The sequence below is a fragment of the Condylura cristata genome, unplaced genomic scaffold (assembly GCF_000260355.1).
Source record: "Condylura cristata isolate star-nosed mole 26May11 unplaced genomic scaffold, ConCri1.0 scaffold00020, whole genome shotgun sequence".
NCBI lineage: Eukaryota > Metazoa > Chordata > Mammalia > Eulipotyphla > Talpidae > Condylura > Condylura cristata.
This window is the reverse complement of record NW_004567121.1, coordinates 19,833,823-19,858,067: the sequence shown is the minus strand read 5'-3', so window position 1 is coordinate 19,858,067 and position 24,245 is coordinate 19,833,823. Positions and strand designations below refer to the sequence as shown.

The 24,245-nt window shown below is 37.0% G+C and overlaps 1 protein-coding gene across 4 annotated transcripts in view; it reads right to left on the bottom strand.

Moving 5' to 3' along the window:
- ATL2 (atlastin GTPase 2) overlaps positions 1 to 24,245 on the bottom strand; it is a 42,241-nt gene that overhangs the window by 17,478 nt on the left and 518 nt on the right. For 3 of the 4 annotated variants that reach the window (XM_012727573.1, XM_004686285.2, XM_012727574.1), the window contains exon 2: positions 2,820 to 3,064. In XM_012727573.1, coding sequence (XP_012583027.1) covers positions 2,820 to 3,064 — 245 coding nt within the window. Of the gene's footprint in view, positions 1 to 2,819; positions 3,065 to 24,051; positions 24,138 to 24,245 lie in introns of those variants that run through there. The other variant, XM_012727575.1, reaches the window with a different exon arrangement.

The following is a 24,245-nucleotide window of genomic DNA, read 5'->3' as shown; positions in this document are numbered from 1 at the left end:
ACTAATTTTTCTTTCTTCTTGTACTTCAGATAAAACTTACTTTCCTAATACAAATAATAATTCAAAGACAAACTGTACAAGAGACTATTTCAGGATGAAACAATGAGAAGAAATAATGAAGAAAATGAAACCTAAAAATCAGAATTTCCCTATAATCTGTAAATGGTTGGTAAAAGTCACAGCATAGTTTTAGTTTATAAAAAAAAAAAAAGGGGGCCCCCCATGGGCGCAGTGGGCTAAAGCACAGCATTAAGACGCTAAGGCCACTTGCCACTTTAGCATGAGCTCAATCCCTGCCCACCCCAGAGGTGACCACATGGCGCGGCAGACCTCTCCTGACCCGCCCGCTGCTCCCCTCAGCAGTGTACTTCGTTGATCTGCCTGTTCTGCTCCCCATTCTGTCTCTGGTGAATCCTCTCACTGCCCTTGCACCTCTGGCCTCAGTTCTGTATGTATTAATAAATAAATATTAAAAAATAAAAAAGTATTTCTGCCCTCCCTGGTGGCACAAAGGGTAAGAGCGCAGCACTGCAAGCTAGGTGGAGCCGCCTCAGTGCAGCTGCACTGTTCAAATTCCTGCCCCAGAGGTGACCCACATGGTGTGGCAGACCTATCCTGACTCACCCAGCAGTAGCAGTGTACTTCGTTGATCTGCCTGTTCTGCTCCCTACTCTGTCTCTGGTGAATCCTCTAGCACCTCTGGCCTGTACCCCAGTTCTATATGCATAAATAAATAAGTTTTTTCTTAAAAAATAGTGTTTTTCTGGCCCTCCCTGGTGGCGCAGTGGGTTAAAGCACAGCACTGAGATCTGAAGCCACATCCGCATGAGTTCGATTCCTGCCTGCCCCGGAGGTGACCACATGGCGCGGCAGACCTCTCCTGACCCGCCCGCTGCTCCCCTCAGCAGTGTACTTCGTCCATCTGCCTGTTCTGCTCCCCACTCTGTCTCTGGTGAAGCCTCTCGCCGCCCCTGAGCCTCTGGCCTGTACCCCAGTTCTGTATGCACAAATAAATAAATCTTTAAAAAAAAAAAATAGTGTTTTTTGTTTATATCCAACTATTATAATTCAAAATTAAAATACTGACCTAATTTTAAATCATAAAGTAATGTGTTCACATTTCACATATAGAAGGCTACTAAGTCAGGATGATCTTCTAGCTTATCTCTTGCTTCTTTAGCTAGCCTGCCACTTCACAGGCACACTGGTAAATAAAATAAATCCAAAGCTATCCCATTATTTTTCCTTATTTTAAAAAAAAGTTTTATTTATTTAATGCACACAGAACTGGGGTACAGGCCAGAGGTGCAGGGGCAGTGAGAGAATTCACCAGAAACAGAGTGGGAAGCAGAACAGGCAGACTGAAGAAGTACACAGCTAAGAGCAGCAGCAGGTGAGACAGGAGAGGTCTGCTGTGCCGTCTGGGTCACCTCCGGACTGGGAGTCGAACTCACACTGAAGAAGCTGCGGCCAGCTTACAGTGCTGCACTTCAACCCACTGCACCACCAGAGAGGGCCTATTTTTCCTTATTTTCATGTCCTAGTTGAAAAGAATGACCCACCACTAAATTATAATTAGAAGCATGCTACCTAAATAAAAGTTTCTAATTTTTAATTCACAAAGTAAATTAAGATTTATATCAGGAATTCTTTATGGAAATCTTATGAATGAAAACTGTAAGCATATGGCTATTTAGAAACCACTAAGTATGTATATCCTCATTCATATCATCATAACTTTTCTGTCGTTTCAGTATCTCCCCCAGGAAAGGAGGAATTTTACTAGTCAGAGAGTGAAAATATAAGACAGGGCCCTCCCTGGTGGTACAGTGGGTTAAAGTTCTGTATGCATAAATAAATAAATCTTAAAAAGAAAATACAAGACAGATGTGCAAGCAGCTACACCCCCTAAATGATGAGAGGTGGAATCAGAAATAGTACCTAACATGAAAATGATATGTCATTACTAAACAAGTGATCTAAGTTTCCTTCCCATTCTAACATTCTATTGTCTATGACCAACTTGTAATCAATACATTGCAGTGAGCTGATATAATATACAAAAAGTCAGAGTTAAGGAACAGAAGGGATATCACATTAAACACTGCAAACAAACAGGAAAAGAAGCTACAGTTCAATTACAGGAGCCATGGTAGTAAAAACCAGGCCCACTTTTGATAACGGTTAAACCAGCCAGGAAACAATGTGATATCAATGAAACATGATTTGTGCCATGAAAATTGGGAGGGTATATATATACAGAGAGAGAGAGAGTATCTTAAAATCAGGGAAGGCCTTCAATGAAAAGATTAGCCAAGGAAAACAGCAAGATTTGAGAAATAACAAAATATCCTAGCAGAACTGCAAAAATCCAGCATACAGAGGCAAGAGCTCAGAATCATGGAAGAACATATAGTCACACAAAAGAAATAGACTTTATGTCCGTAACAGTCACTAAAGATTACTTAGGAGATACACAGATGTACTTTCACATGGTACATCTACTATTCTTCACCCATTATTGTAAAAGTGACCAAGATAACAACAGGGAGAAATTGTAGGACATACCCAGGACTCCTAGGTTAGAGCTACAATAATTGGGACAAGGATAATTGCATGTATCAATATGTACATCATGCAGCAGGGAATTCTGGAGATGAAGAAATCAAGAGCTCACATACAATCACATTACTGTCTTCACTGAGATGTCAAGAGCTATTTTTATAACTATTTTATATAGTTCTTAATGTTTTTATTAATTTTAAACAGGTTTAGCTGGCATTTTTTAAGCTGAGTTCAATCTAAAAGACACTACTTACCTTGTTATACATATATCTAAGCATGAAGTCCAATAGAAATGATTTCCCTTTACGAAAAGCTCCCGCCACGGATACCACTACTATGTTAAGATCTCGTATATGCTCCTGCAGCAGTATCTGTTCCAAAGCTGCTTCATCAAGCTCAAAGTTATGGTCATCTTCATGAGCAAGAACAATCTGCACTGGACATGGTTTCTTCATAACCTCATCGGAGTTTACTAGGTCATCATCTTCATAATTCTCACCTAAAATTTAAAAAGAGAAACAGGTTATATTAGTGACTGCACTACTTGTTTTTGAAGTAGTTTTTTTCTAAAGAAGCACAACTAATGTAAAATTTCATATAACTTCCTCTCCCACCATAAGAAAATAATTAAAAAGTTAAAGATGTATTAGATTTCTCACTCTCTCTATATTAGGAGCAAGAAAACTTGTAGAATTTCCCACCATATACAGGGGTAACAGCAATACTAAGTGTGGCCTCTGCCTCAATTAAATCTTAAGAGCTAAATTATGGACAGCTGTTCTCGAGCACTGCATTCTATAAACAACTCTTGCTATACCAACCACACAGACGCTAGATTCAGAAGCGGAGAAAAACCAATCTCACCTAGTAATTCAGATCCCAATTTTCCCTTTAGGTATCACCTAGAAAACTATTCCAGGTGCTCATTCCAGGTGCTAAAACATGTATGTATGAACTATAAACAGTATTTTTTATTCTGAAACTTAAAGGGCTATGTTAAAATCCTACAAAGTTTCCACAAATGACATGATATAGATGTAACAAGTCCCTAACTTGCTAAAAATAACACAACAGTATAGCCTCCCTTCTTTAAGCAAAGCAAAGGATTGCTCTGTTGGGAGACAATGTTCAGTGAGGTGTAGTTACATGCTAGAGCTTCATCCACCTGTAGGCTCCTTTTCACCAAACTCCAGTCAGAAATTCACGGTTACAAAGCCCCAAAAGTAGCTACATAAACTTGGCCTTTACTCATCATGACACACCAAAAAGGCAACCTTTACAGAAGAACGTTACTGAATAGGGACAAAGAAGTAACTATACCACATACAGAGCAGGGACAAATTTCTAAAGTTTAGGTTTCTGATCTTTAAAAAAGATAATTGTCATTTCTTAGGTCGTTCCAGGGGATACACCTTGTCTAGCTTTCGTCACTATCAATTGCTTGATCTCACGTTAGCAACAAATTATTCCTGGGGACCTTGCCCTCTTATTATTAATTTTTTAAGAGACTGTTCCCTTGAGCCTGTTTGCTAAGTGCCAGAGACATACAGCGCCACGCCTACTGTGTTTAACACAGCGACAGCCCCTCCTCTCAGGTAGACCTCACCGCTGAGGAGGGGCACAAGATTAGGCCACAGCACAGCGAGGCCTTAAGCACAGGACACTATTCTCAGAGCAAGTACTACAGAGGTACACTAATGGGGTTTTATTCTCTACAGAAACATCTAGCTTATTTATTTGCAAGACTATTAGAATCTTTATCCCCACATTGCATATGTAGCAAAATCTTTATATACATATATACTATACATACACAATATAGTTAACTACATAAGGGTAGCAAAATCAACACTATTTCAAAACATGCTGCAAACAGTGACTATACAAAATGAAGAGCAAGCAAAGGACAATCTTTGGAAGTAAAGGTAGTTAATGTGTAAATTAAAGGGTATTCTTACTGCCTGCTTCATTGATCTGCAGATATAACAAAGCATGCTAACTGTATGCACAAAACAGTAACCTTTCCAGGAAAGGTATAATACAGTTAAATTAAGGTACAATATAGTTAAAGTGAGGTACAATATAGTAAAAAGTAATACATCAGCTGGTAAATCCATGAAAACAGTGGAACAGTGTGCCATCTGCATGGTAAAAAGCTTCCAATTTTAATTAGGGGCGAAGACCACGAACAGAGCACAGGCTGCCTAAGGACTGTCACAATTCCTATTCCTGTTATCTCACCCGTAACACGGGGACATGGAGATAACAACAGAACCTATCTCACAGAGCTGTCATCAGGAGTAAGTGACTGAATATATATAGTTCACATTAGCACTCCTGGTGCTTGTTACTAAAGTAACAGTAATTTTGGAATAACGAATTCCATCAGAGAAATCTATACTCAAGGCCCTGAACGCCACAGTCAGTTTCAACTAACCAGCGTGGCTGTGAACTGACATCACCAACCACAGAGAGCTGTCCCCGACACACCCCTCCTTTCCTCCTCTGCAAATGTAATCGATAACCAAGTTCCTAAAGTTGTCTTCCTTCAGAGTCTCACTAATGCCATCACTGTTCCCATGCCACCTTATCCCCCAGAAGGGCCCACTGGTCTCCCTGCTTCTCCCTTCTCCAGTCCAAACCAACGCAACCTCCAAAGAGCAGCAAACTTAATAATATGGCTAATATAATTGTTACTCTCCTCTTTAATATCATTGTTACAGAAGATTAATAATCAAAATCCTACACATGCTCAGTAAGATCTGTACTGTCAAATCTTCCTGCCCCACGTGGTGCTCCCCTCTGTAAACTACAGATAGACAGACCAACCCTTTTTTTAGATTATTATGCTATTATTAAGCTCTTTATAGACTCATAGTTCACTTGTGACAGTCCTCTTTTGGGGGTACTCTTTCCCATGTTCCTCCCCTAATCAATTCAAACCTACTCCTTAAGTCTTGGCTTAAATATCATTTCCTAAGGAATAATATCCCTGAGGTTCCTAACCAAGTTTAACCCCCAATCTTAACCCACCTATAATTTGACTTTCCATAAAAACTCTCTCCAAGATGCTCAATTAGCTGCTTAAAATAATCAATTAGTTTCACACTGTAACAAGAAAATTAACCAGGGAAATTAAAAGGGGGGAGGGGTGCTGAGAAACTTTTAAGCTCCTTACCATGCCTCCAGAGTCTTATGATCTGTCTCTGCCTCCCCTCTGGGTTCACCTTGTATCACCTTACTGTTCATTCTTAAGAAACCCTGGTGACTTAGAAAAAGCCAAACCTGTTCCCCATCTTAGAATTTTTGTCCTATGTTTTCGCCTATCTGTAATGTTCTGTCCCTAGAAATTCATGTGGCTTAGATTCATCATCATCTTGGTCTCAGCTCAAATGTTATCTCTTCGGTGTAGCCTTCTATAACCTTTCCACCTAAATTATAATCCCTTCCTCATCAATTTAACAAGAGATTTTTTGCCCGTAGACCATTCAATATCCAAAGAAACTTTCACATGTGTACCATGTATCTCCCCAATTCACAAGACTTGTGTGTCACAAAAGGAAGGCACAAAAAAAAGCTCTCCCAGCGCCCAGAACAGTACTTGGCATATAGCAGGTGTTTAATAAAATAGTTCTTGAATGAACTAAATGCAAATATTTCACTCAAGAGCTTTACATCTGCCCTTGCCTATCTTATTAGCCAATTTTATGATCACATAATTTGCAATGCAAATGCCTGACTTGAGCTTGAAGAGGCCACTTCAAAGAGAGGTAGTTTGAAGACATTCCCAGTCACATGCTGCCCTCACTAGCCCACACCAAGGCTCCTTTTGTCTTACAGAACATGGCATTTAGGTAACTGGACATTTGTCACCAACTTGTATTATTTTTACTTTTCTTTCTTTCCCTTACTTTAAATTGCCACTTATTTTTAAAATCTCACCAGTAAGGAGTTAGCCTGCAAAACCCTAGGTCCCCACCCATGAACCCAATAAAAGTAGGACCCTTGGCCCATGTTTATGCATTCTATGTACTCTCCCCTGCAACCCCACTTTCTCCCTCCAGCCCTCACCTGTGGCCCTAAATGTGCTGTGTAATCTCCAGGTCTTCTAAGTAATAAACCTTTATTGTTTTTGAAGTTTTTTTTCCAGTCACTGCTAAAAGGCATCTTGCAATCAAAGTTAAGAACCACACGAACCAGTCCAGCCACAACACTGATATTGATAGGCTAAAAAAGGCACACCAATCTATGTAGAAAATGGTGGTTTTATTTCCAATCTTCATTGCCAAGAAATTACTGGAAAGGGAAAGGTAGATTTCAGTCTTCAAATACATGTTCCAGAATCACAGTTCCAAGTCAGTTCTCCTACTCAAGTCCAAAGAAGGAATCTTTCAAGGTCAAAGCTAAAAGACACCTACAGGCAATCAACTGGTCAGCAAATATGTCTCCATACCTTCACATTAAGTACACACAGCAACCTATTTCCAAACGAGCCTATAAAGAGAAACTTGGTACCTATCTCCAGAAAAAGATCACTAGTTGACAGAGGTTGGGGAAGTGTAAGGGAAGAAGTGATGACAAGGTAAAGCACAAAGGATTTTTAGGGTAGTTAAGTTATTCTCTGTGATGTTGTAATGGGAGATACAAGTCCACATATTTATTAAAACCCAAGAACATACAAACCCAAGAGTGAACCCTAACATAAACTATACACTTTGGGTGATAATGATACGTCAACAAATATTCATCAACTATAACAAAAGAACCACTCTGCTGTGGGATGTTGACAGTGGGGAGGTTGTAAACGTGCAGGGGAAGGGACTATAAGGGAACTCTCTGTACTTTATACTCAATTCTTTTGTTATTCTGAAGCTTCTCTAAAAAGTAAACTATTAAAAACAAAAAGACAACTGTCTTTGTGATTGATGTTTAATCATACTTGATCATAAATCCACCAAATTAATACATTAACATGTATTAGTGGATCCTTCCTTTTGTGGCACACAAGTCTTGTGAATTGGCACTAGGAGCTGTGCAGAGGTGGAGATCAGAAGTCCCTGGTCAAGCAAAAGTAACAAGTTTCAAAGGTAGAGACACTACCTGCAAGATTACCAGAAAGCAGCTACTCCAGGGATGAGAAAAAAGCAGGTACAAGTCTAGAAGTCTAACACCACTGGACATTGTAGCCCAGTCACAGAGGAGAGAGCTTATAAAACACCCAAAAAGACTGTCTTAGAATAAAGGATCACTACAGAGTAAAGGCTAACTACTCTGCAACAAAGTCTAATAGCAAGGCGTGCAAAGACAGGCAGCAGAGACAACTTGGAGACTTAAGAGTGTTGCCTCCAAGTCCTCCAAAGATGGACAATAACAGAGTATAACACCAGCCCACAAAAGGTCAAGAGCAACCAGAAATTAAACTGCTTACCACAACAAAACTAACAGAGTCTAAAATACTGTTATCAAATCACAAGATCAAAATTATCAGACATGCCAAGAAAGAGGATAGGGGTAGCTGAAATGGCTCCGATGTTAGATTTTAGCTGAAAGCACAAGTTAGAAAGAAACACACATAAACCAGCACTGATATATCTACATGAATGTCAAAGTAGACTTCACAACTAAAAGTATTACCAGATTTAAAATGGCAATCAAACAAAACGCATGAACATCAAAAAAACATGATCCTAAACAAGTGATTAAAAATACACAAAACAAAAGATTCAGGGAACCAAAGAAAAAGACAAATGCATAATCATACTTGGAGATTTTACAATGCTCCTTGAATAACTGATCTAGAGACTGTAAAATTACCAATAATAATATAGAATCACCACCCTTGTCCACAAGAAATGTGACCCATATGTATAATTTTTAAATTTCCTGCATACCCATGAAAAAGATTTTATTAACCCAACATGTTTAGATATTGTTATTTCAATCATCAATATTTTAAAATTAAAATATCAGTCATTTTATTTTGCAATCATCTGTATATTTTATACTTAGAGGACATCACAATTCAAACACTAAATATTTATCAAAAATATGATATTTAACATAGTTCTAGACATAAAATTTTCTTTAATACCAACATAATACCAGTAATTTGCATCCAGACAAATCTTCAGTTTAAATATAAATTAGAATTAAATTTTAAATTCATTTCTTCAGCCACGCTATCTACATTGCTCTAGTATGCATTTACTTGATCATTTTTCTATATAAGAAATTTGATTCCTCGGGTATAAACTTCATAATCTAGATAGCTTTGAGAACAAAAAATATAAATTACAATTCAGAATTTCTTTAACACCATTGTAGCAAGTTAATAAATGCTTAAATAGTATTTTACAGTGTCTTAAATTTTAAAAAATATGCTATTTACATATTTAAGAGCACAATAGTATACTGGCACACAGTATACAATTTCAAGTTGAAAACTAATCAGAAAAGTTTATAGGTGCTATACTATTTGTTTGTAAAATATATCTGACTTACTTCTCTCACAGAGCACTCAACAATGCAACTTTCAATGTGCTTTTCCCATAGAAACAATATGGTCTCGCAAATGAATGGGGGTAAAAAGCTAGAAATGGCTGTAAGACAGGAATTAACAAATAGCAAAACTGATGAGGACTCATCACTGCCTCTGTTAAGTACAAGCAAGAAAAGTCTAAAATTGGAACAGCGTTCCTTCAATAACCTTTTCCATTTTTATGACCTTTATCAGCGTTAAGATTCCCACAATCGATATCAAAATTCACACTTCAGTTGTATAAACACGTTGACCAATTTGAACCTTAGGATCACTGGTGAAATCAGCAGAGTGGAGTTGTGCTTACTATAACACAAATATGCACTTGGCTCTCAGCTTTTTGTAAATTATCTTTAAATGCTGGAACTTTTATGCTTTATGATCTCAAAAAAATAATAAATCACCAAACGTCAAAAAGTTTTAAAGTATAAAAAGTCACTAGAAAAATGAAGCATGGCACATTAAATACACAGAAAGAGGAATTTTAAAAGCACAAGTTATCTTCCAGGTTCAAAGTGTCATGTCCAACAAAGCACCATTGTGAAAGACAGGAAACATCAGAACAAGAAGCACTGCTCTCTAGGTCAGTACAATTACTAGTAGTTTTTGTAGAATGTGACAGGCTGATTAATGACGTGGGAAAACTTTATATGATGGATAGACCAACAAATCCATAAAGCTCTGAACCAGGGATAATTTTTTTTACAGGAACTACCTACAGTCTTCAAAATATTTACAAATTGGGTTGATGAGCTATCAGAAGAAGATTTTAAACTCTAAAAATGGGTTGAGGTTTATGAAGAGAACTGACTGGCACTGAACTTCAGTGGGACGTGTTACAAGCCACTATAGATTCAAGAAAGAATCACCTAGGCATTAATGTTACCTAGAAGTTCAGAAGGAATTACTATTTGATACCATTACTAACAAAACAGAATCTTTCGAAAAATGAATACATTAGTAAGGTCAAGAAAAAAAGAACAATGCAGAGTTTCAAAGCAAACGACCTAAATGTTAGACTCTCATTCAGAATAGTTTAGCAAGAAGCACTTCCAAATCACTGAAGAAAAACACTTCTCTTCTAACATTTGCTATTTAAAAGTCAGAACATCAATCAACAAGGAAAATGAGATGATAATAACCTGGGATATAATTATAAGGTCTTTGGAGTAATGTATACCTCCTACATTTGCAAGAGCAATTTCTAGCAGGGGGAGGGTGTAGATATCCTGACTTCTGCCTTAGAAACAACCTAAGAAGTCTAAGTCAGTTAACTAGTAAATCTAATTCATGAAGAGAAATCTCTCAACTTATTAGTATTAAACACATATCATTAAAAAAGATGTATTTATCTAGCTTAGCTTCTTAATGTCTGTCAAATGTCTGTCTGATAGTCTTGAAAATAGAGAAAAGAGCAAGTATGATATAAAATGAAACAGATTTTCTGAAGCAAAATCCCAACCAGATATATACTTACATAACTAATGATTTGACTTAGGGTGACTCACCCAAGGACCAACTTAAGTTCTCAAAATTGATCACAAATTATCTGGGTAGTCTTCACATCCTAGAACTGGGGACTTAAAAAGGGCAGCAACACACACTGGCTACTAAAACTAGTGAGGGCAGCACAACAGATGGCCCTACTACCAATCACAAGATAAAGAGACAACCAATATTTTTGTGACCCTTGTTGTGAGGCATCAGGAGACACAGGGCATTGCCACAGTGTATTTGTGGAGAAAATTTATTTAAAACATTCATCTGATGAAGGTTCTAGATCTAACTGCAGAAAAGGAAACAGATACATCCAACACCATCACAGAGAGGGAGTCAGAAAACTCTAGGACACAGGAAACTTTACTTAACAAAACTGTACAGAAATTATAAAAGAAAAGGGGGGAGTGAGGGAGGAGAACCTTCAGAGGAAAGTGAGAGGCATATCAACCAAATACACTGTTTGGGCCGAATGTCAGCCAATCAACTTTAAAATAAATAACCTTAAACAATCAAGGAAATGTGAATTCTGGGGTTTTGATACTATGCAATTATTTTCTAGTGTAATATGGTATTGAAGCTACATTTAAAAAAATCAATCTATTAAGGACAAAACACTTACTCATATAATCTGCTATTTATTTCAAAATAATCTGGTGGGAGTCTAGCAATGGAGAACAAATCAAATAAAGAGATCAGGAGTCTAGTCAGGAGTTCTTTACCTAGTCTCACAAAATGTCATAATAGAAAAAAAAATTTTTTTTAAGTATTGAGATTAATACAAGCTTCATTAGGAGATGAACCAGATTTAGGTACAAATGATATACATGCAGTCTAGTGGTACTAGAAGTGAGAGAGAAATCTCTCAAAAACTCTGAACACTGCTTCTCAAACATTCTTCCACTTCCATCACATTCTGATTGGGATGGTCAGACCAGTGCCATGAAGCCTTAAAAATTGTTTTCAAAATATACAAGACAAGTCCCACTCTTCCCTAAACGCTCTTCCTTATTTAGAAACACAGTTCTGAATGTACAACCAATTCTTGTCCCCTAGTCTCTAAAAGAACCCTACCCTATGAAACTCATTATCAGTTAACTGAAAGAAGGTACTCACTAGTAGGGAAAACTGAAAAGAAACAAGTTTGAAATCAAACCCACCAAACATCCCACAGAGGCCCAGATGGTTTCAATGTTGAGTTCTACCCAAAATTAAAGAAATGATAGCAATTCCGCAAAACTCTTAACAGAAATAAAGAAAAGGGAACACTTCCCTATTCATTTTTAAGGCTAATATTATTGTAATACCAAAATAAGATTAAGACATAACGATAAAGCAAAACTATAGACCAATATATTCCTTATTAACAGACATAAAAGTCCTTACTCAAATTCATTATGGAGAAGACATAAAGACTTCTGACAACTCAAGTAAGAACAATTTCATTTCAAGAAGGGCAAAATATCTTAACAGACATTTTAGAGAAGATATAAGGTCAATAAGTACATGAAGAAATACTTAACACTATCACATAGGTGTTAGGGAAATATAAATCAATACCACAGTGAAATACCACTACACACTCAGCAAATAGTATGACTGACAGAGTTGGAGGAAGCAACTGGCACTCATGTTTCTGATGAGCACGTAAGTGATATCACCACTTTGAAAAACTTTTTGACAATACCTTACATACACACTTCCCATAGGATCAGCAATCACACTCTCAGGTTCTTGAGAAGTTAAAACATATGACAAAAGCCTGAATTAAACACAAAATTCATAGTTGCTTTGTTCACAACAGCCATAAACTGGAAACAACCCAAATGTCTACTTATTGGAAAGTGAATAAATTGTGCTAAATCCATACAATGAACTACCTGGAATATGGACAAATCTAATAATCATTTCACTAAATGAAAGAAGTTACACAAAATACCATGATCCCATTTATATGAAACTCAAGAAAAAGCAAAACTACAATGACAGAAAGCTTTTCAGCAGTTCCAAGTTGAAGGAAAAGAAAAGAGAACTGACTTCTGGGGTTTTATGTCTGTATGTCCCCCAAATTTGTATGCTGAAGTCCTAATTCCCAATGTGATGGTATTTGGAGGAGGGCTTTTGGGACAATAAGGTCATGAAGGTAGAGCCCTCTTGTATGGAATTAATAAGGGACTTGAGAGACATGATCTCTCCTAGGAGAAGATAAGGCAAACAAATAACCACCCATTAAGCATAAAGAGAATTGTCACCAGACACTGAGTCGGCTGATATCTCAAACCTGAACTTACCAGTCTTCATAACTGAGAAATCATGGTGTTGTTTAAGCCGCCCACTGTATGATGATTTGTATGTACAGGCAACACTAACTAAGTCCTACAACGGAGTACAAGAGAATTTTCAGAGGTGAGAGAAATATTCTGTGTCATGATTATGGTGGTGGTTATAAAACTATATACATCTGTCAGAACTCACAGCGTAATAAAATAATCAATTTTATATATTTCATTTCAAAAAGATAGTTTTAAAAATCAAACCCAGCCTATTCCCTGAACATTTTTATATACAAGATGATAGAATAAAGCAATACAACCAATTTACCAAATGTTTTCCACAACAAAAACATTCTAATTGGTATTACCCCCCCCCTTAAGAATAATGGCCCATGGAGGTTATATTCCAGTGTAAAGAAAAACTGGAGCTGTCCATACACTCCAACACTGCTCAAATTCAATTTAAAATACTTTCTCTTGACTTGAATACAGGACTTAGAAAAGATAATTTTGCATCTCCAATGATGACAAGTTTACGCCTTTGTGAATGAATTCTGATGAGTGGTCATGCCAAGATATTTTGGTTAACAAATGAAAAGGTATTACCTTGAGAGATAGTCTTTATATTGCGAAAGGAGGCATTACTTTTATTTTTAAACTGTTTTAAACATCAATAGAGTATTCATAATCTCCCTGAGACAGTAAGTCAAGACACATGAGGACATTCAAGTACTAAGACACCTGCTTAAGAATGTGTCTCAGTATTGAAATGTGATATCTAGTATGTCAATCACAAGCCCTTTAGCTATCACACAGTCAAATTCACTCGTTTTAGAGAACAGACTGCAATTTGGAGGGAAAAAACAGGCCAGTTGTTCTTAATTTAGTCTTAGTTCCTCTCTCCCTGTGTTTCTCAAAAACTTAGTGCATATGAACCATCAGGGGTCTTGTTGAAATGCATAATCTGATTCAGTAAATCTGAGGTGGAGCCTGAAACCACCTCTCTAATTAACCCTAACTTGACACCAACACTGTTGATCCTCAAAACAAGGCAGCACCAAAGATCATGACAGTTGGGGGGGGGGAGGGTGTTAATGTGTAAATAACTTCCATTTCCTTTTATTTCATGTAGTTTCTAGGGATGCTAAAGTTTCACAGAAGTTGTAAACTATAATCTCTCATTCTTTCTGGGATGACACTGGAGGAACCACCGAACTAAATACTAAGGATACTGTATAAAAATGCAGTATACACAGATCTCTACTTTATAAATATAAATGTAGAAAAGGTACTAAAATGTTAACAGAATATCTAACGAGAATTAAACTATTGGTCTGCGGATTACTAGTCTGCAGTCGTCATCAGTCACTTACATGAGCGCTTATAATTTGCTGGGCTCAGCCTCTCGACTTAAATTGCTGCAAACTGGAATAAAAAAAGAAAAGCTTGGACTTCAACAAAATACTTTTCCTAAAGAAAAGCAGCTATTAGCTAATCAAAGAGCAAAAGAAGATTTTACCTGAGCATTTGCTCCTATAAAATAGTGTCATTAAGAACTTACAAAGTTAAATTTCTCACATAAAAAGCTAGAACTGCAATGTAAATTAAAAAATAAAAACATAAAATCTCCAACAGGGACCTATTAACAATGTCAAATATCAGTTATATTCCCCCATTAGCCATCTTAAATCTTAAATCACCAGTCTAAAAAATGCTTTAAAAGAGTATATAATTAATTCCTCTCCTTCCTTCATGACTAACCAATCAAGAGATAAGCAAAAAGTTGCTTTTCTATAAGATTCACTTATTATTTTCCACTATAAACTTACCTTTACCAGTTAATCAGCACTAAATCACAGAACTTTTGCTGTTCCAATTTACAGAGCACAGAGGCATAAAACAATGCTTTTATCAGTTTACCTAATGGATGAAGAAAATTGTCAAACGGTTTCCAATGTTCATAATCAAAGTATTTTCCCAAAGCTTATTATCCTTAACCAGTTCTTAAAACATACCCTTGGGTAAGTATATTTTGATCAAAGAAACGTTAAACTGATGTAAAATTAAGACTTTTTTTTTTTAACCTGAGCTTAACAGTTTACAACACTGTACAGGTTTCAGTTATACAGCTTCTCACCTCAGCACCTGTAGGTATTATACAATGCCCACCACAGAGTTAAAATATTTTAAATGAGATAGCAGCTTATGATGCTAACTTCCTTGACTAGCTAGAAAATGCTAGAACAAATAATGACTTTAGGGACTCCAAGCAGCAAGAGAGAATTCAGGAAAAGTCTAGTTAGGTTTTGCAACTAAGATTCCTCACTACAGTTTCTATTTTCATCTAAAGGGAAATCAAACAGAAAATCTCACCCCAAGGGTTTTACATCGATTTGCTCTTAAATAATTTAGGTTGAGGATATACTTCTGTACTTCAGTCAAAATCTTTAAAGAAGTAAGTACATAATACTGTAACTTTTAGGTAAGTTCTTTATGTACTGGAGAAATTTTAACACATAAGCACAGGAAGTGAGAGACAAGGCTCCTTGCTCACTGAAGTATTGTTTGTAAGTGCCCCCCCACCCAAATCCCAATGTTACAATCTTAGTGTCCATGGATAAAGAAACCTTAAAATAAGAAATGAAAACATTATATCTGTGCGTTGGATAGCTATTATACTTTCCTGTGTCCATTTCATAAGTTTGATATTACACCATTTTGATCTAATTATTTGAGAATTTACTTCCACAGGGAAGAGAACTAACTCATTTTTAGTGATCAAACAGACTATAACTATGGCACTATGATAATATGGTTATTTTCCTCCACAACCCTGTGGCTAAGCAATTATCCCCTTTTTGGAGAGAGGAAATATGGACAAAGAAGCTTTAAAAAAATTCATATTCTACAGCTGAAAGGCAGTGTATGTATCAAACTCTTATCTAGGCCTGTATGTTCAGCCATGTGCTGTTTCTTTGTGCCTCAACGTTACAGGATAATTTCTGCAAGGAGCAATCATTGTCCCCAGAGGTATGACCATATGTCAATATTCAATAAGCCACACCAACACCAGAAAGTGTTGAGTACCATGCACACTAAAGCTTAACAACCACCTGGGTGTTATGTTTGCAAGACAGATTCTTGGTCCTTGCCTCCAAAATGTTTCAGCTGATCAGTAAGCATCCAGGAACCTACATGTGTAATAGGGGCCAACACTAACCAAGATAATTCTAATGCGGGGTAAGGAGACTAGAGTTAAAGGTGCATAAACACACAAAAGATGGTTCCAATAACTGCAGCTTTAGTTGTGAACAAAAAAATGTTGCCCTAGGTAGTTTATCATATCCTAAAGGTAGAGAGAGAGACAAGACAGATATATCAACATATATGATGTTAAGTACCATAGAGAAAAATAAAGGAGGTAAGGGGAAGCAGAGGTCGCCAACTCATAGTCAGACAAGGCCTCTCCAGTAAGAAGACATTTGAAAAAATCATCAAAAATATATTCATTAAAAGTGGGGAGAGAGAAAAACCTTCTTTGTAACAAATCTTGGCACACAGCTATTTTCCCCGTTACTATTTCCAAAAAGTTCCCAGTCAAAGCTTATTCATTTACCCAGATATCAAATAATTTATAGTCCCCCCAACATTTGGGGAACAATTTTATCTTAGTAAGCTTTCTGGAGTTTTAATTTGCAAACTTTAAAAAAAATTGTATTTGCCCATCTTTGCAAGATACATATATATTCATATGTAAATAAATGTGTAATTCATTGCTTCATATTCACTGACTCCAACAATGCTCAGTATACCTATACAACACTGTGACAAATGAGTAAGCCCCTCACTACCACCAACTTCAAAGTCAGTAGTCAAAGAACATGGCACTATGCTAGCTACTCAATTTGCGAGTAATGGTCTTTACTCTCCGGGTCTTTTACACAAACTATAAAGTACAGTATAAAGAAAACACTATATTTAATTATTTAAACAACCTGGATTGGTTTAAACTAGAGTTATCAACAGACATCCTGCAAAAGGGCTGTATCCCTCTCAGCCTTGTAAATCAGATTGAGGATCTTAAAAGTTTAGGTTAAAAGTGCTGAATGTTATTTATCCCTGAGGAAAACCATGGAAATTTTTGAAGAGGAGTGACAGGACCAAAGCTGTGTTGCAAAGATAAACTGAAAGTGATGAGTGAGTAAGAAGTGTAATGAGAGTCTAAAAACAGGGAAATCAGATATACAGCGAGTGGATGAGCCAGAACATAAGGTGAGAAGCCCAAAGTCAGCAGGTGACAGTGAAAATGGCAAGAAGACATTCTTCTTGGACTAGTAATAGATGACATGAAATTATTCCATATTTTTTACAGGGCTATTCTCTTTCTTTATGAACCTTTACAAAACAACAATATACTAAATTTCCATTTCCAAGTACTTTTGGTAAATAACTCCAAGGTTTTTTATTTTTAACACAGGAATCAAGAATCCATCAAAACTAGAGTAGGTTTCCTTGACTCAGGCAAACAGGTTAATCATTCCCTTTTATATCCAAAAATTAACTTTGTAGGAAGATAAAAGGCATTAAACCTATAGAGAAAAGCTACAAAATCTGGGATAACCAGTTAGCAAAGGAGTCATGAAAAATATATATACCCATGCAAGGATCCAAGTTTAAATTTAGAATGAGGTTTTCATGACAAATTCAAATAGGTATCTGCCAACTCTGGAAAGACATTAAGTTCCATGTTTGCCACAATGCTCTAAGCTCAAGTGACTCGTTATAGCACTTAAAAAAAAATAAACTGCATACACTCAAACCCCAAACTTAGCTGAATACAGACACAATTCCTATTAAGAGAGCAGCTATAAAAAGACAGTGCCAAAACAGGCAATAAGCATCCTTCCAGCTAGATAAAAATGTGACTAACATGGAAAAACAAAGGGATAAAAAAAACTCAGAGCCTCTACTCTCCTTTTGTTCCTTCTCTAGTTTAGCAATTTTAGAGTAAGTGTTAGGATTTTTGTAGTAGATAAACAAACATGCTCAAAAAAAGAGGAAGGAGAAGTCACACATTGGTCTATTCGGTTTTTCTAGGAATTATCCAGTTATTTAAATGAATTCTTTGCTCTACTCAACCACAGATAAACATCCATGTTCTTTTATTATTAAACATGCTCTAACACCATTTGACCTTTCAGTTGTCACGAATACTTTTTAAATATTTTTTAAGAGTCCAGAAAAATTCTTAGAAATAAGGCAAACTGTTTAAAATTAGCAAAAAAGTGACCAACATACATTGTTAACATATTATACATGTTCTTTTCAAACACATGGTCCCACTCTCAGCTCTAAGACCCACCATTTCTGTAAGGCCAGTCAAAGCCCCCTCTCTCCATGAAGTCTTCAACAATATGGAACACAAAGTAATGTCAACTTATAAACTTACAAATGATAAACTTCACTCAGAAATAACAAAAGGTTTATTTGATCTTCATTACATGAAAGTTCAGAATACGGATTTGTTCTATACTTTTCTTTGTAGGTATTCATCACAAGCAACTGAAAGGCCCTTTTATAAAGGTAGGTGTGCAATATGTCAACTGATAATTTCAATGGGGAAACACTAATTCTTTGTCTAAATATGGCCCTTTATCTATCTGTCCTATTCTCCACCTCTCTACTCCCTTAAGAAAAGTAATCTCAGCCCCTAAAGACAATGAATCAAAACTTTTTTGGTATACTCAATATCTGCAAGTACTTTTTAAGATTTTTTTTTAATCTTAAACTTCTAAGGTAAATTTGTTTAAGTTAAGAAAGCTGAGGTTTGGTGGCAGTGACCTAAACTCAGCTCCTAATCTTACAGCTTCTATCACAATACTGGTCACAAAAATGGAAGCCCACATGAGCACTACAAAGAGACAGGAATAAAAGATATCTCAAAAGGAATGTAATACAATATAAACTACATTTTAAAAGCTACAGTAAGATATCTAACAATTCATAAAAGACTAGCATTAATGAAATATTGCAAATCTATGAAAAATTCACATGAAACTATTTCTAATTTTAAAAAAACATACTGTTCTCCCAAAATTACTACAAAATTAAAAAGCAAACTTGAAAAAAATTACTGCTTGCAAGAGGAATTTTTACAAAATAAGAGAACCATTGATAGATGGTGAAGGATACAAAACAGCAATTAATAAAAAGAATTCATATTTAGTTTCCACATTAGAATTTCAGCATCAATTTATAATCAAAGAAATGCAACTTAAACAGTTAAGAGTCCCATTTTAATCTATATGCTGACATTTATTTTTAAATAACATCACCCCCTTGTGAAGAAGCTATTTGTGAATAAGCACAAGTCTAACCTAATGGAGACATAAGTACAACCTTCCTGAATGGGTCTGCAGGTGTTTATTTGATCTTAAAAATTGTACCTGCCATTTCACCCGGAAAGCTACCTTTCAGTCATGTTTAGAGCTTAGACAGCGTTATTCACAAGATAGCCCCATACCCAAAGGATTAGCGAAGTAGTACTGCTATGTCATTAAAAAAAATCATTTTGGAAAAATTATTCAAACATGAGGGGAACAGAAGATGACAATGAAAAGTCACCCAGCTGTCACCGGATAGGACGCTTGGTATCAGCTACACTGTTCTACTGTCCAGAGGCCTGGTAGCCTCCTTCAGGCTTGGGAACCCACCCCCAAACACACTGCTGCTTTCCTCACTACAAACCTCCCCACTCTCAGCAAAAACACCACAGTCAGTCAGTCAGTCATGTCCTGCATTAAAGTGCTAATGGAAACAGCAATTTCTGAAGATTAATAGCTGTCTTCAAAAAAAAAAATCTAGAAAAAGACATACTTTTCAAAAATCAATCCTTTCATTCTGTAAAAGTAAACCTGACCCATCACTAACATCTCATAATCCATTCACTCTAACATGAAAAGAGAGATGGTTAGTTTGCCAACCTCCTCCTCTGCTGACCTACCCAGAGTCTTTATAGAAAGTCTCTTTGCAGAAGGCTTTAAAGTTTCTAGTGTCTGCCTAGGGGAAGTATATTAGTGTATTTAGTTTAGATGCAGTACATCACAAATAATAAAATGGATTAATGGGCGGCTAACTATGTAATAAGGTAAGTACAGTAAAACATTAATGGTGGAATATGCTTGCTGAATATGTGGGTGAATGCTATAAAATTCTAAAAACTTTTCTATTTGTTTGAAGTTTCATAGTAAAATGCTAAAAAAATTCAAATGTTAGAAAAATATGAACAACAAAAATTTAAATAAAGTATTCACAGATATTATTTCTTTAATAAAATGTTTTAAAGACCTGTAAATTCATTAGGGTAGATATGAATCTGCAGGAAGGGGAAAAGGCCGCTGAGCTAGTATTAATATCCAAGTCTCCACTCTTAATCCATTCTGATGGTTATAGGAAGTTTACAGAATTCAAAATTGTAAGTCTTTATATGTGTGCTTAATATAGGTGCGTAGCAGACGGAAGTCAGACTTGCTCATTTACTGTTTGAAAAGTCAGTGTGCTCTACTTGGAAACTGCCATGACCTTCACCTAAGAAATTAATTCATGTTGAATACTGTACTTGATGTAAAAATTTAATAGGACTATTAAATTATCCCACGTTTCTCTAAAATGCAAGTTTATTAAAGTGAAAAAATCTGAGAATGTATATTTTTATTTTATAAAGTGAGCAAAGGTCTTTCAAATCACCTATATTATAATTTTCTTTTTAGTTCTAAGTCTCACCTTAAAAACACACACACACACTATAGCAATAACTAAGCAAAGGTTTAGTACACTTTAATCATAATTAATACACTAATTCTAATCATGAACTTATTATCAGCATTGTACAGATAAACATTTACCCACACTATTACCCAAACTAAACCTCTGTCCATATTACGGGGGGGGGGGGGGGGACATAGAAGAGACTTTCTGATTACAGTTTTACACATACAAATAGTCACACTGGCACATTCTTTCCCATACTTTACTGTACCTTACACACATCTTTAAGATTTACATGTCACTTGTAAACTCCACATCTCATTTGTTTACCACCACAGCCTTGCCATGGGGTTATTACAGCCTGTGAGGGGCTTGAAGACTCAAGAGTGAAGCTTTTGACTCCTCCTTTTTCTACTCTTATCTTGTTTCTCTGGTTAAAAAAACATGATGCATAAATGAAATGTACTACAGAATCTAGATTTTTTTTCTTCAGTTAAATATTTCACTGACAGTTAGTAGAGCTGTTGGTTCATTTGATCCCAATTGGAGAAACAGAAATAGTATGACTAATTTTTATTAAACTGGAAGGCTAATAAGGGGACCCCCTCGATTGTTCATACTGGCCAGAAGACTACAACCAAGTCAGTCAGAAGCATGTCTCCTTGGAAAAACAAGAGATGTGTAAATTAGTCTTTCGTGACTTAGAAGTTGTTTCTAATAGGCATTCTCTATCCATAAAAGCACCCACCTTACCACCATTTGCCCCAGAGTATCTCGTGAGGGTGTCTACCTACATACCACATTGCAATGTTACCAGTAACTTGAAAAATCATTCAGAAAGCTGTTATCTTGGCTTTGCAATGTCCATAACAAGCAAAATTGTTCTACTTGATTTTCCTACTTCTTTCTACAGTACCTACCTTTTTCCTTCCTACTTTACAATTTCCCACTTAGTACATACTCAATCTTACACTGTTTAACTACCCAGCTTCTCACACTTCAGACTTCATTCATTCCAAAATTTTACTCTATTTATATGTGATAACTTTCAATGAAGGCCTCCAAGTTTGATAAGGAAAAGTAAGAGTGCCTCTGAGCAGCTTCTGTGAGAGCAGACAAGTCACAAGACAAGTTATTCCTCCAAGAGAAATAACTTAATTCCTCCACAGGCAGGCTTTAAAAAATAAAATCAAACCAGATGTGTAAAGCATTTTATAATATGTCAAGTATTATCATACTGCCGTCATACTTTCAGGTTGATGTTTTTCTCTGGCTCCCCAGTTTTAGAGAAAGTTCTCAAGAGTTCTTCTTTAAGGAAGAAACTTACTGAGAAATGAATTCATTGTAGGATTGAGTTCAGTTATTTTATGCTCACATCTTTTTTATGTTCAATAATGGCCAAGAAAGTTAGTAATACATCTGGGCTTTGAAACCCCAATAAGTTTACAAAATCAGAATACTACAACACTTTTAAAAAAAAAAAAAAAGGCTTCTCCCCCCCTACAGGGTGTAAAGCTGTACATCAGTTTAAACTTCTGAAATTCCCATCCCTTATATTTCTGGCTCCTAATTTTGAAACCTTTGTCAAAAAGTCTTGCCTACAATTGGAAATATCAATCTTCCAACAAAGCCTAAGACTTTTTTAAAAGTGCATTTTACTGCCAATTCTTCCAATTAAAAAAAAAATGCTGAGCCGCAAACTCAGCAACAGTCTTCCAGGTAATCATACCAGCTGCTGAATAGCAGATGGAGGGGAAAAGCATAATTTTGGAAAAGGCCTAACAATTTCAAGTTACTTTCACTTATGATTATCCAAAAACTTGATCCCCTAAAGTTAAAACATAGTAGCAAATAAAAAAAAGAAATTCCAAAATAGGTGCGCTGGAACTTATGGGTAGAATTTCATTTTGACTTATTTAGCTTCAAAGGATTTCAAAATATTTTACTAAATAGACTGAATCACATCCACAGATTCTCATCAACCTACAAAGTCATATAATGTGAGTAAGTGCATGAAGATCTTACAGTCTTAAAAAGAGTAAGCATTTCTCTTAAGACACAAAGCATTTTCTAAGACTGAACTACCAGAGTGGCACACCACTGAGCTTTCCACTTACTCAGAAGGGAGGGGGAGATAAGTTTCTAGCAGAAATTAGGTGAGTCCCTATTCATTTACCACCAGTTTGTTCTTCAAACATAAAAATACTAATAAGTTTGTTATATTAATGTAGCAATGGATGAATCAGAGCAAATTAGGAGGGAGAGGGACTGTTTTAGGCAGTCATTTGATAGGATTGGCTATCAAAGCTGACGGGGGGGGGGGGGGGCAGAAAGTTGTAAGTAGCAGACAACATTTAAACTATGAACCTACTTATTGACATTCTCAAGAATTCTCTCTCCTCAATGTATCACAGCATAAAGGCATAAAGTTATGCAATTTCTATTGGGACAAGTGCAAAAAAAAAACATTCTGAAATTACAAAAGACTAATCGACCCAACAGCATTCCAGAGCAACTAAGTCCTTGAGAATTCCACCCGAAAGAGATCTAAGGCAAAGTTTCTCCTCTAGCAGGGCTGTAAGTAGTTCTTAGAAGTGCTCTGGCTTACAGGTAATAATAAAATAAGCTTCATTTTCCGTTCTTTTTTTCTTAGCATAACTCAACAACTTGTCATCACCTCTAACCCAGGTTCTAAGGACTCCCACGAAAGAAGTATATTATTTCACATAAACTTTTCTATGAACGTGAGTTCCCATGGTTGCTATTAAAATGCTCTGAATTTCATCTCCCTAGATTGTGGCAGGAGGAAAATATAAAAATCAGTCCATATAATTAATAAACTCTTACCTGTGCCGCGGCCCTACCTATCTATCTAACCTAAGCTTTTACTATTGCTAAGCCTTTGGAAAACTTGATGCCGTTAAGCACCAACGAAATCCTCAATCGGGATTTCATGAGCTCAATTCACACCACAGTGAAAGAGCACATGCGAAACTCCTAAAAATAGGGGTGTTAGGGAGTGCGAGGGGCACACAACATTCTGGCTGCGGACTAAACGCGTCTCCGAGGGGGCAGGGGCGCTCCTGGTACACGTACAGTAGCTCACATTCAGCAAAACCCAGGAGCTGGAGAACATCAGGTGACCTCACACTACAGTCCCTTTTGGTCGGTCGGATCGGGCCTTCCTACGGTCCGAGCGACGAGTAAACCCGAGTGACCAGCTCACGACCCGAGTGACCAGCTCACAACCCCACTTCGACAACTAAGTCTGGACTTGCACCCTAGCCACGCGCAACCGCGCGAACACGCTCCGGGGGCCCAGGAGCTCGGAGCTCGCGCCCCCGCCCCAGGCACAGCCCGGCCTGCAGACTGCGGTCCCCGGCTGGAAGGGTGCACCGCGAGTTCTCCGACCTGACAGCGAGGTGTCAGCTCCCCGCGCGCGCTCCGCGTCCTCCTCCGCCGCGGGGCCCATCTCGCCCCGGCCGTCGCTTCCTTCCTTTCCCGGACAGAGGCAAGCGAGTGCCCACCGGCTGCGGCGCTGCCCCGCCGCGTTCCGAGCGCTCCAGGACCGAGCAGGGCCGCCGCCGACCTCCCCGCGCCCCGCG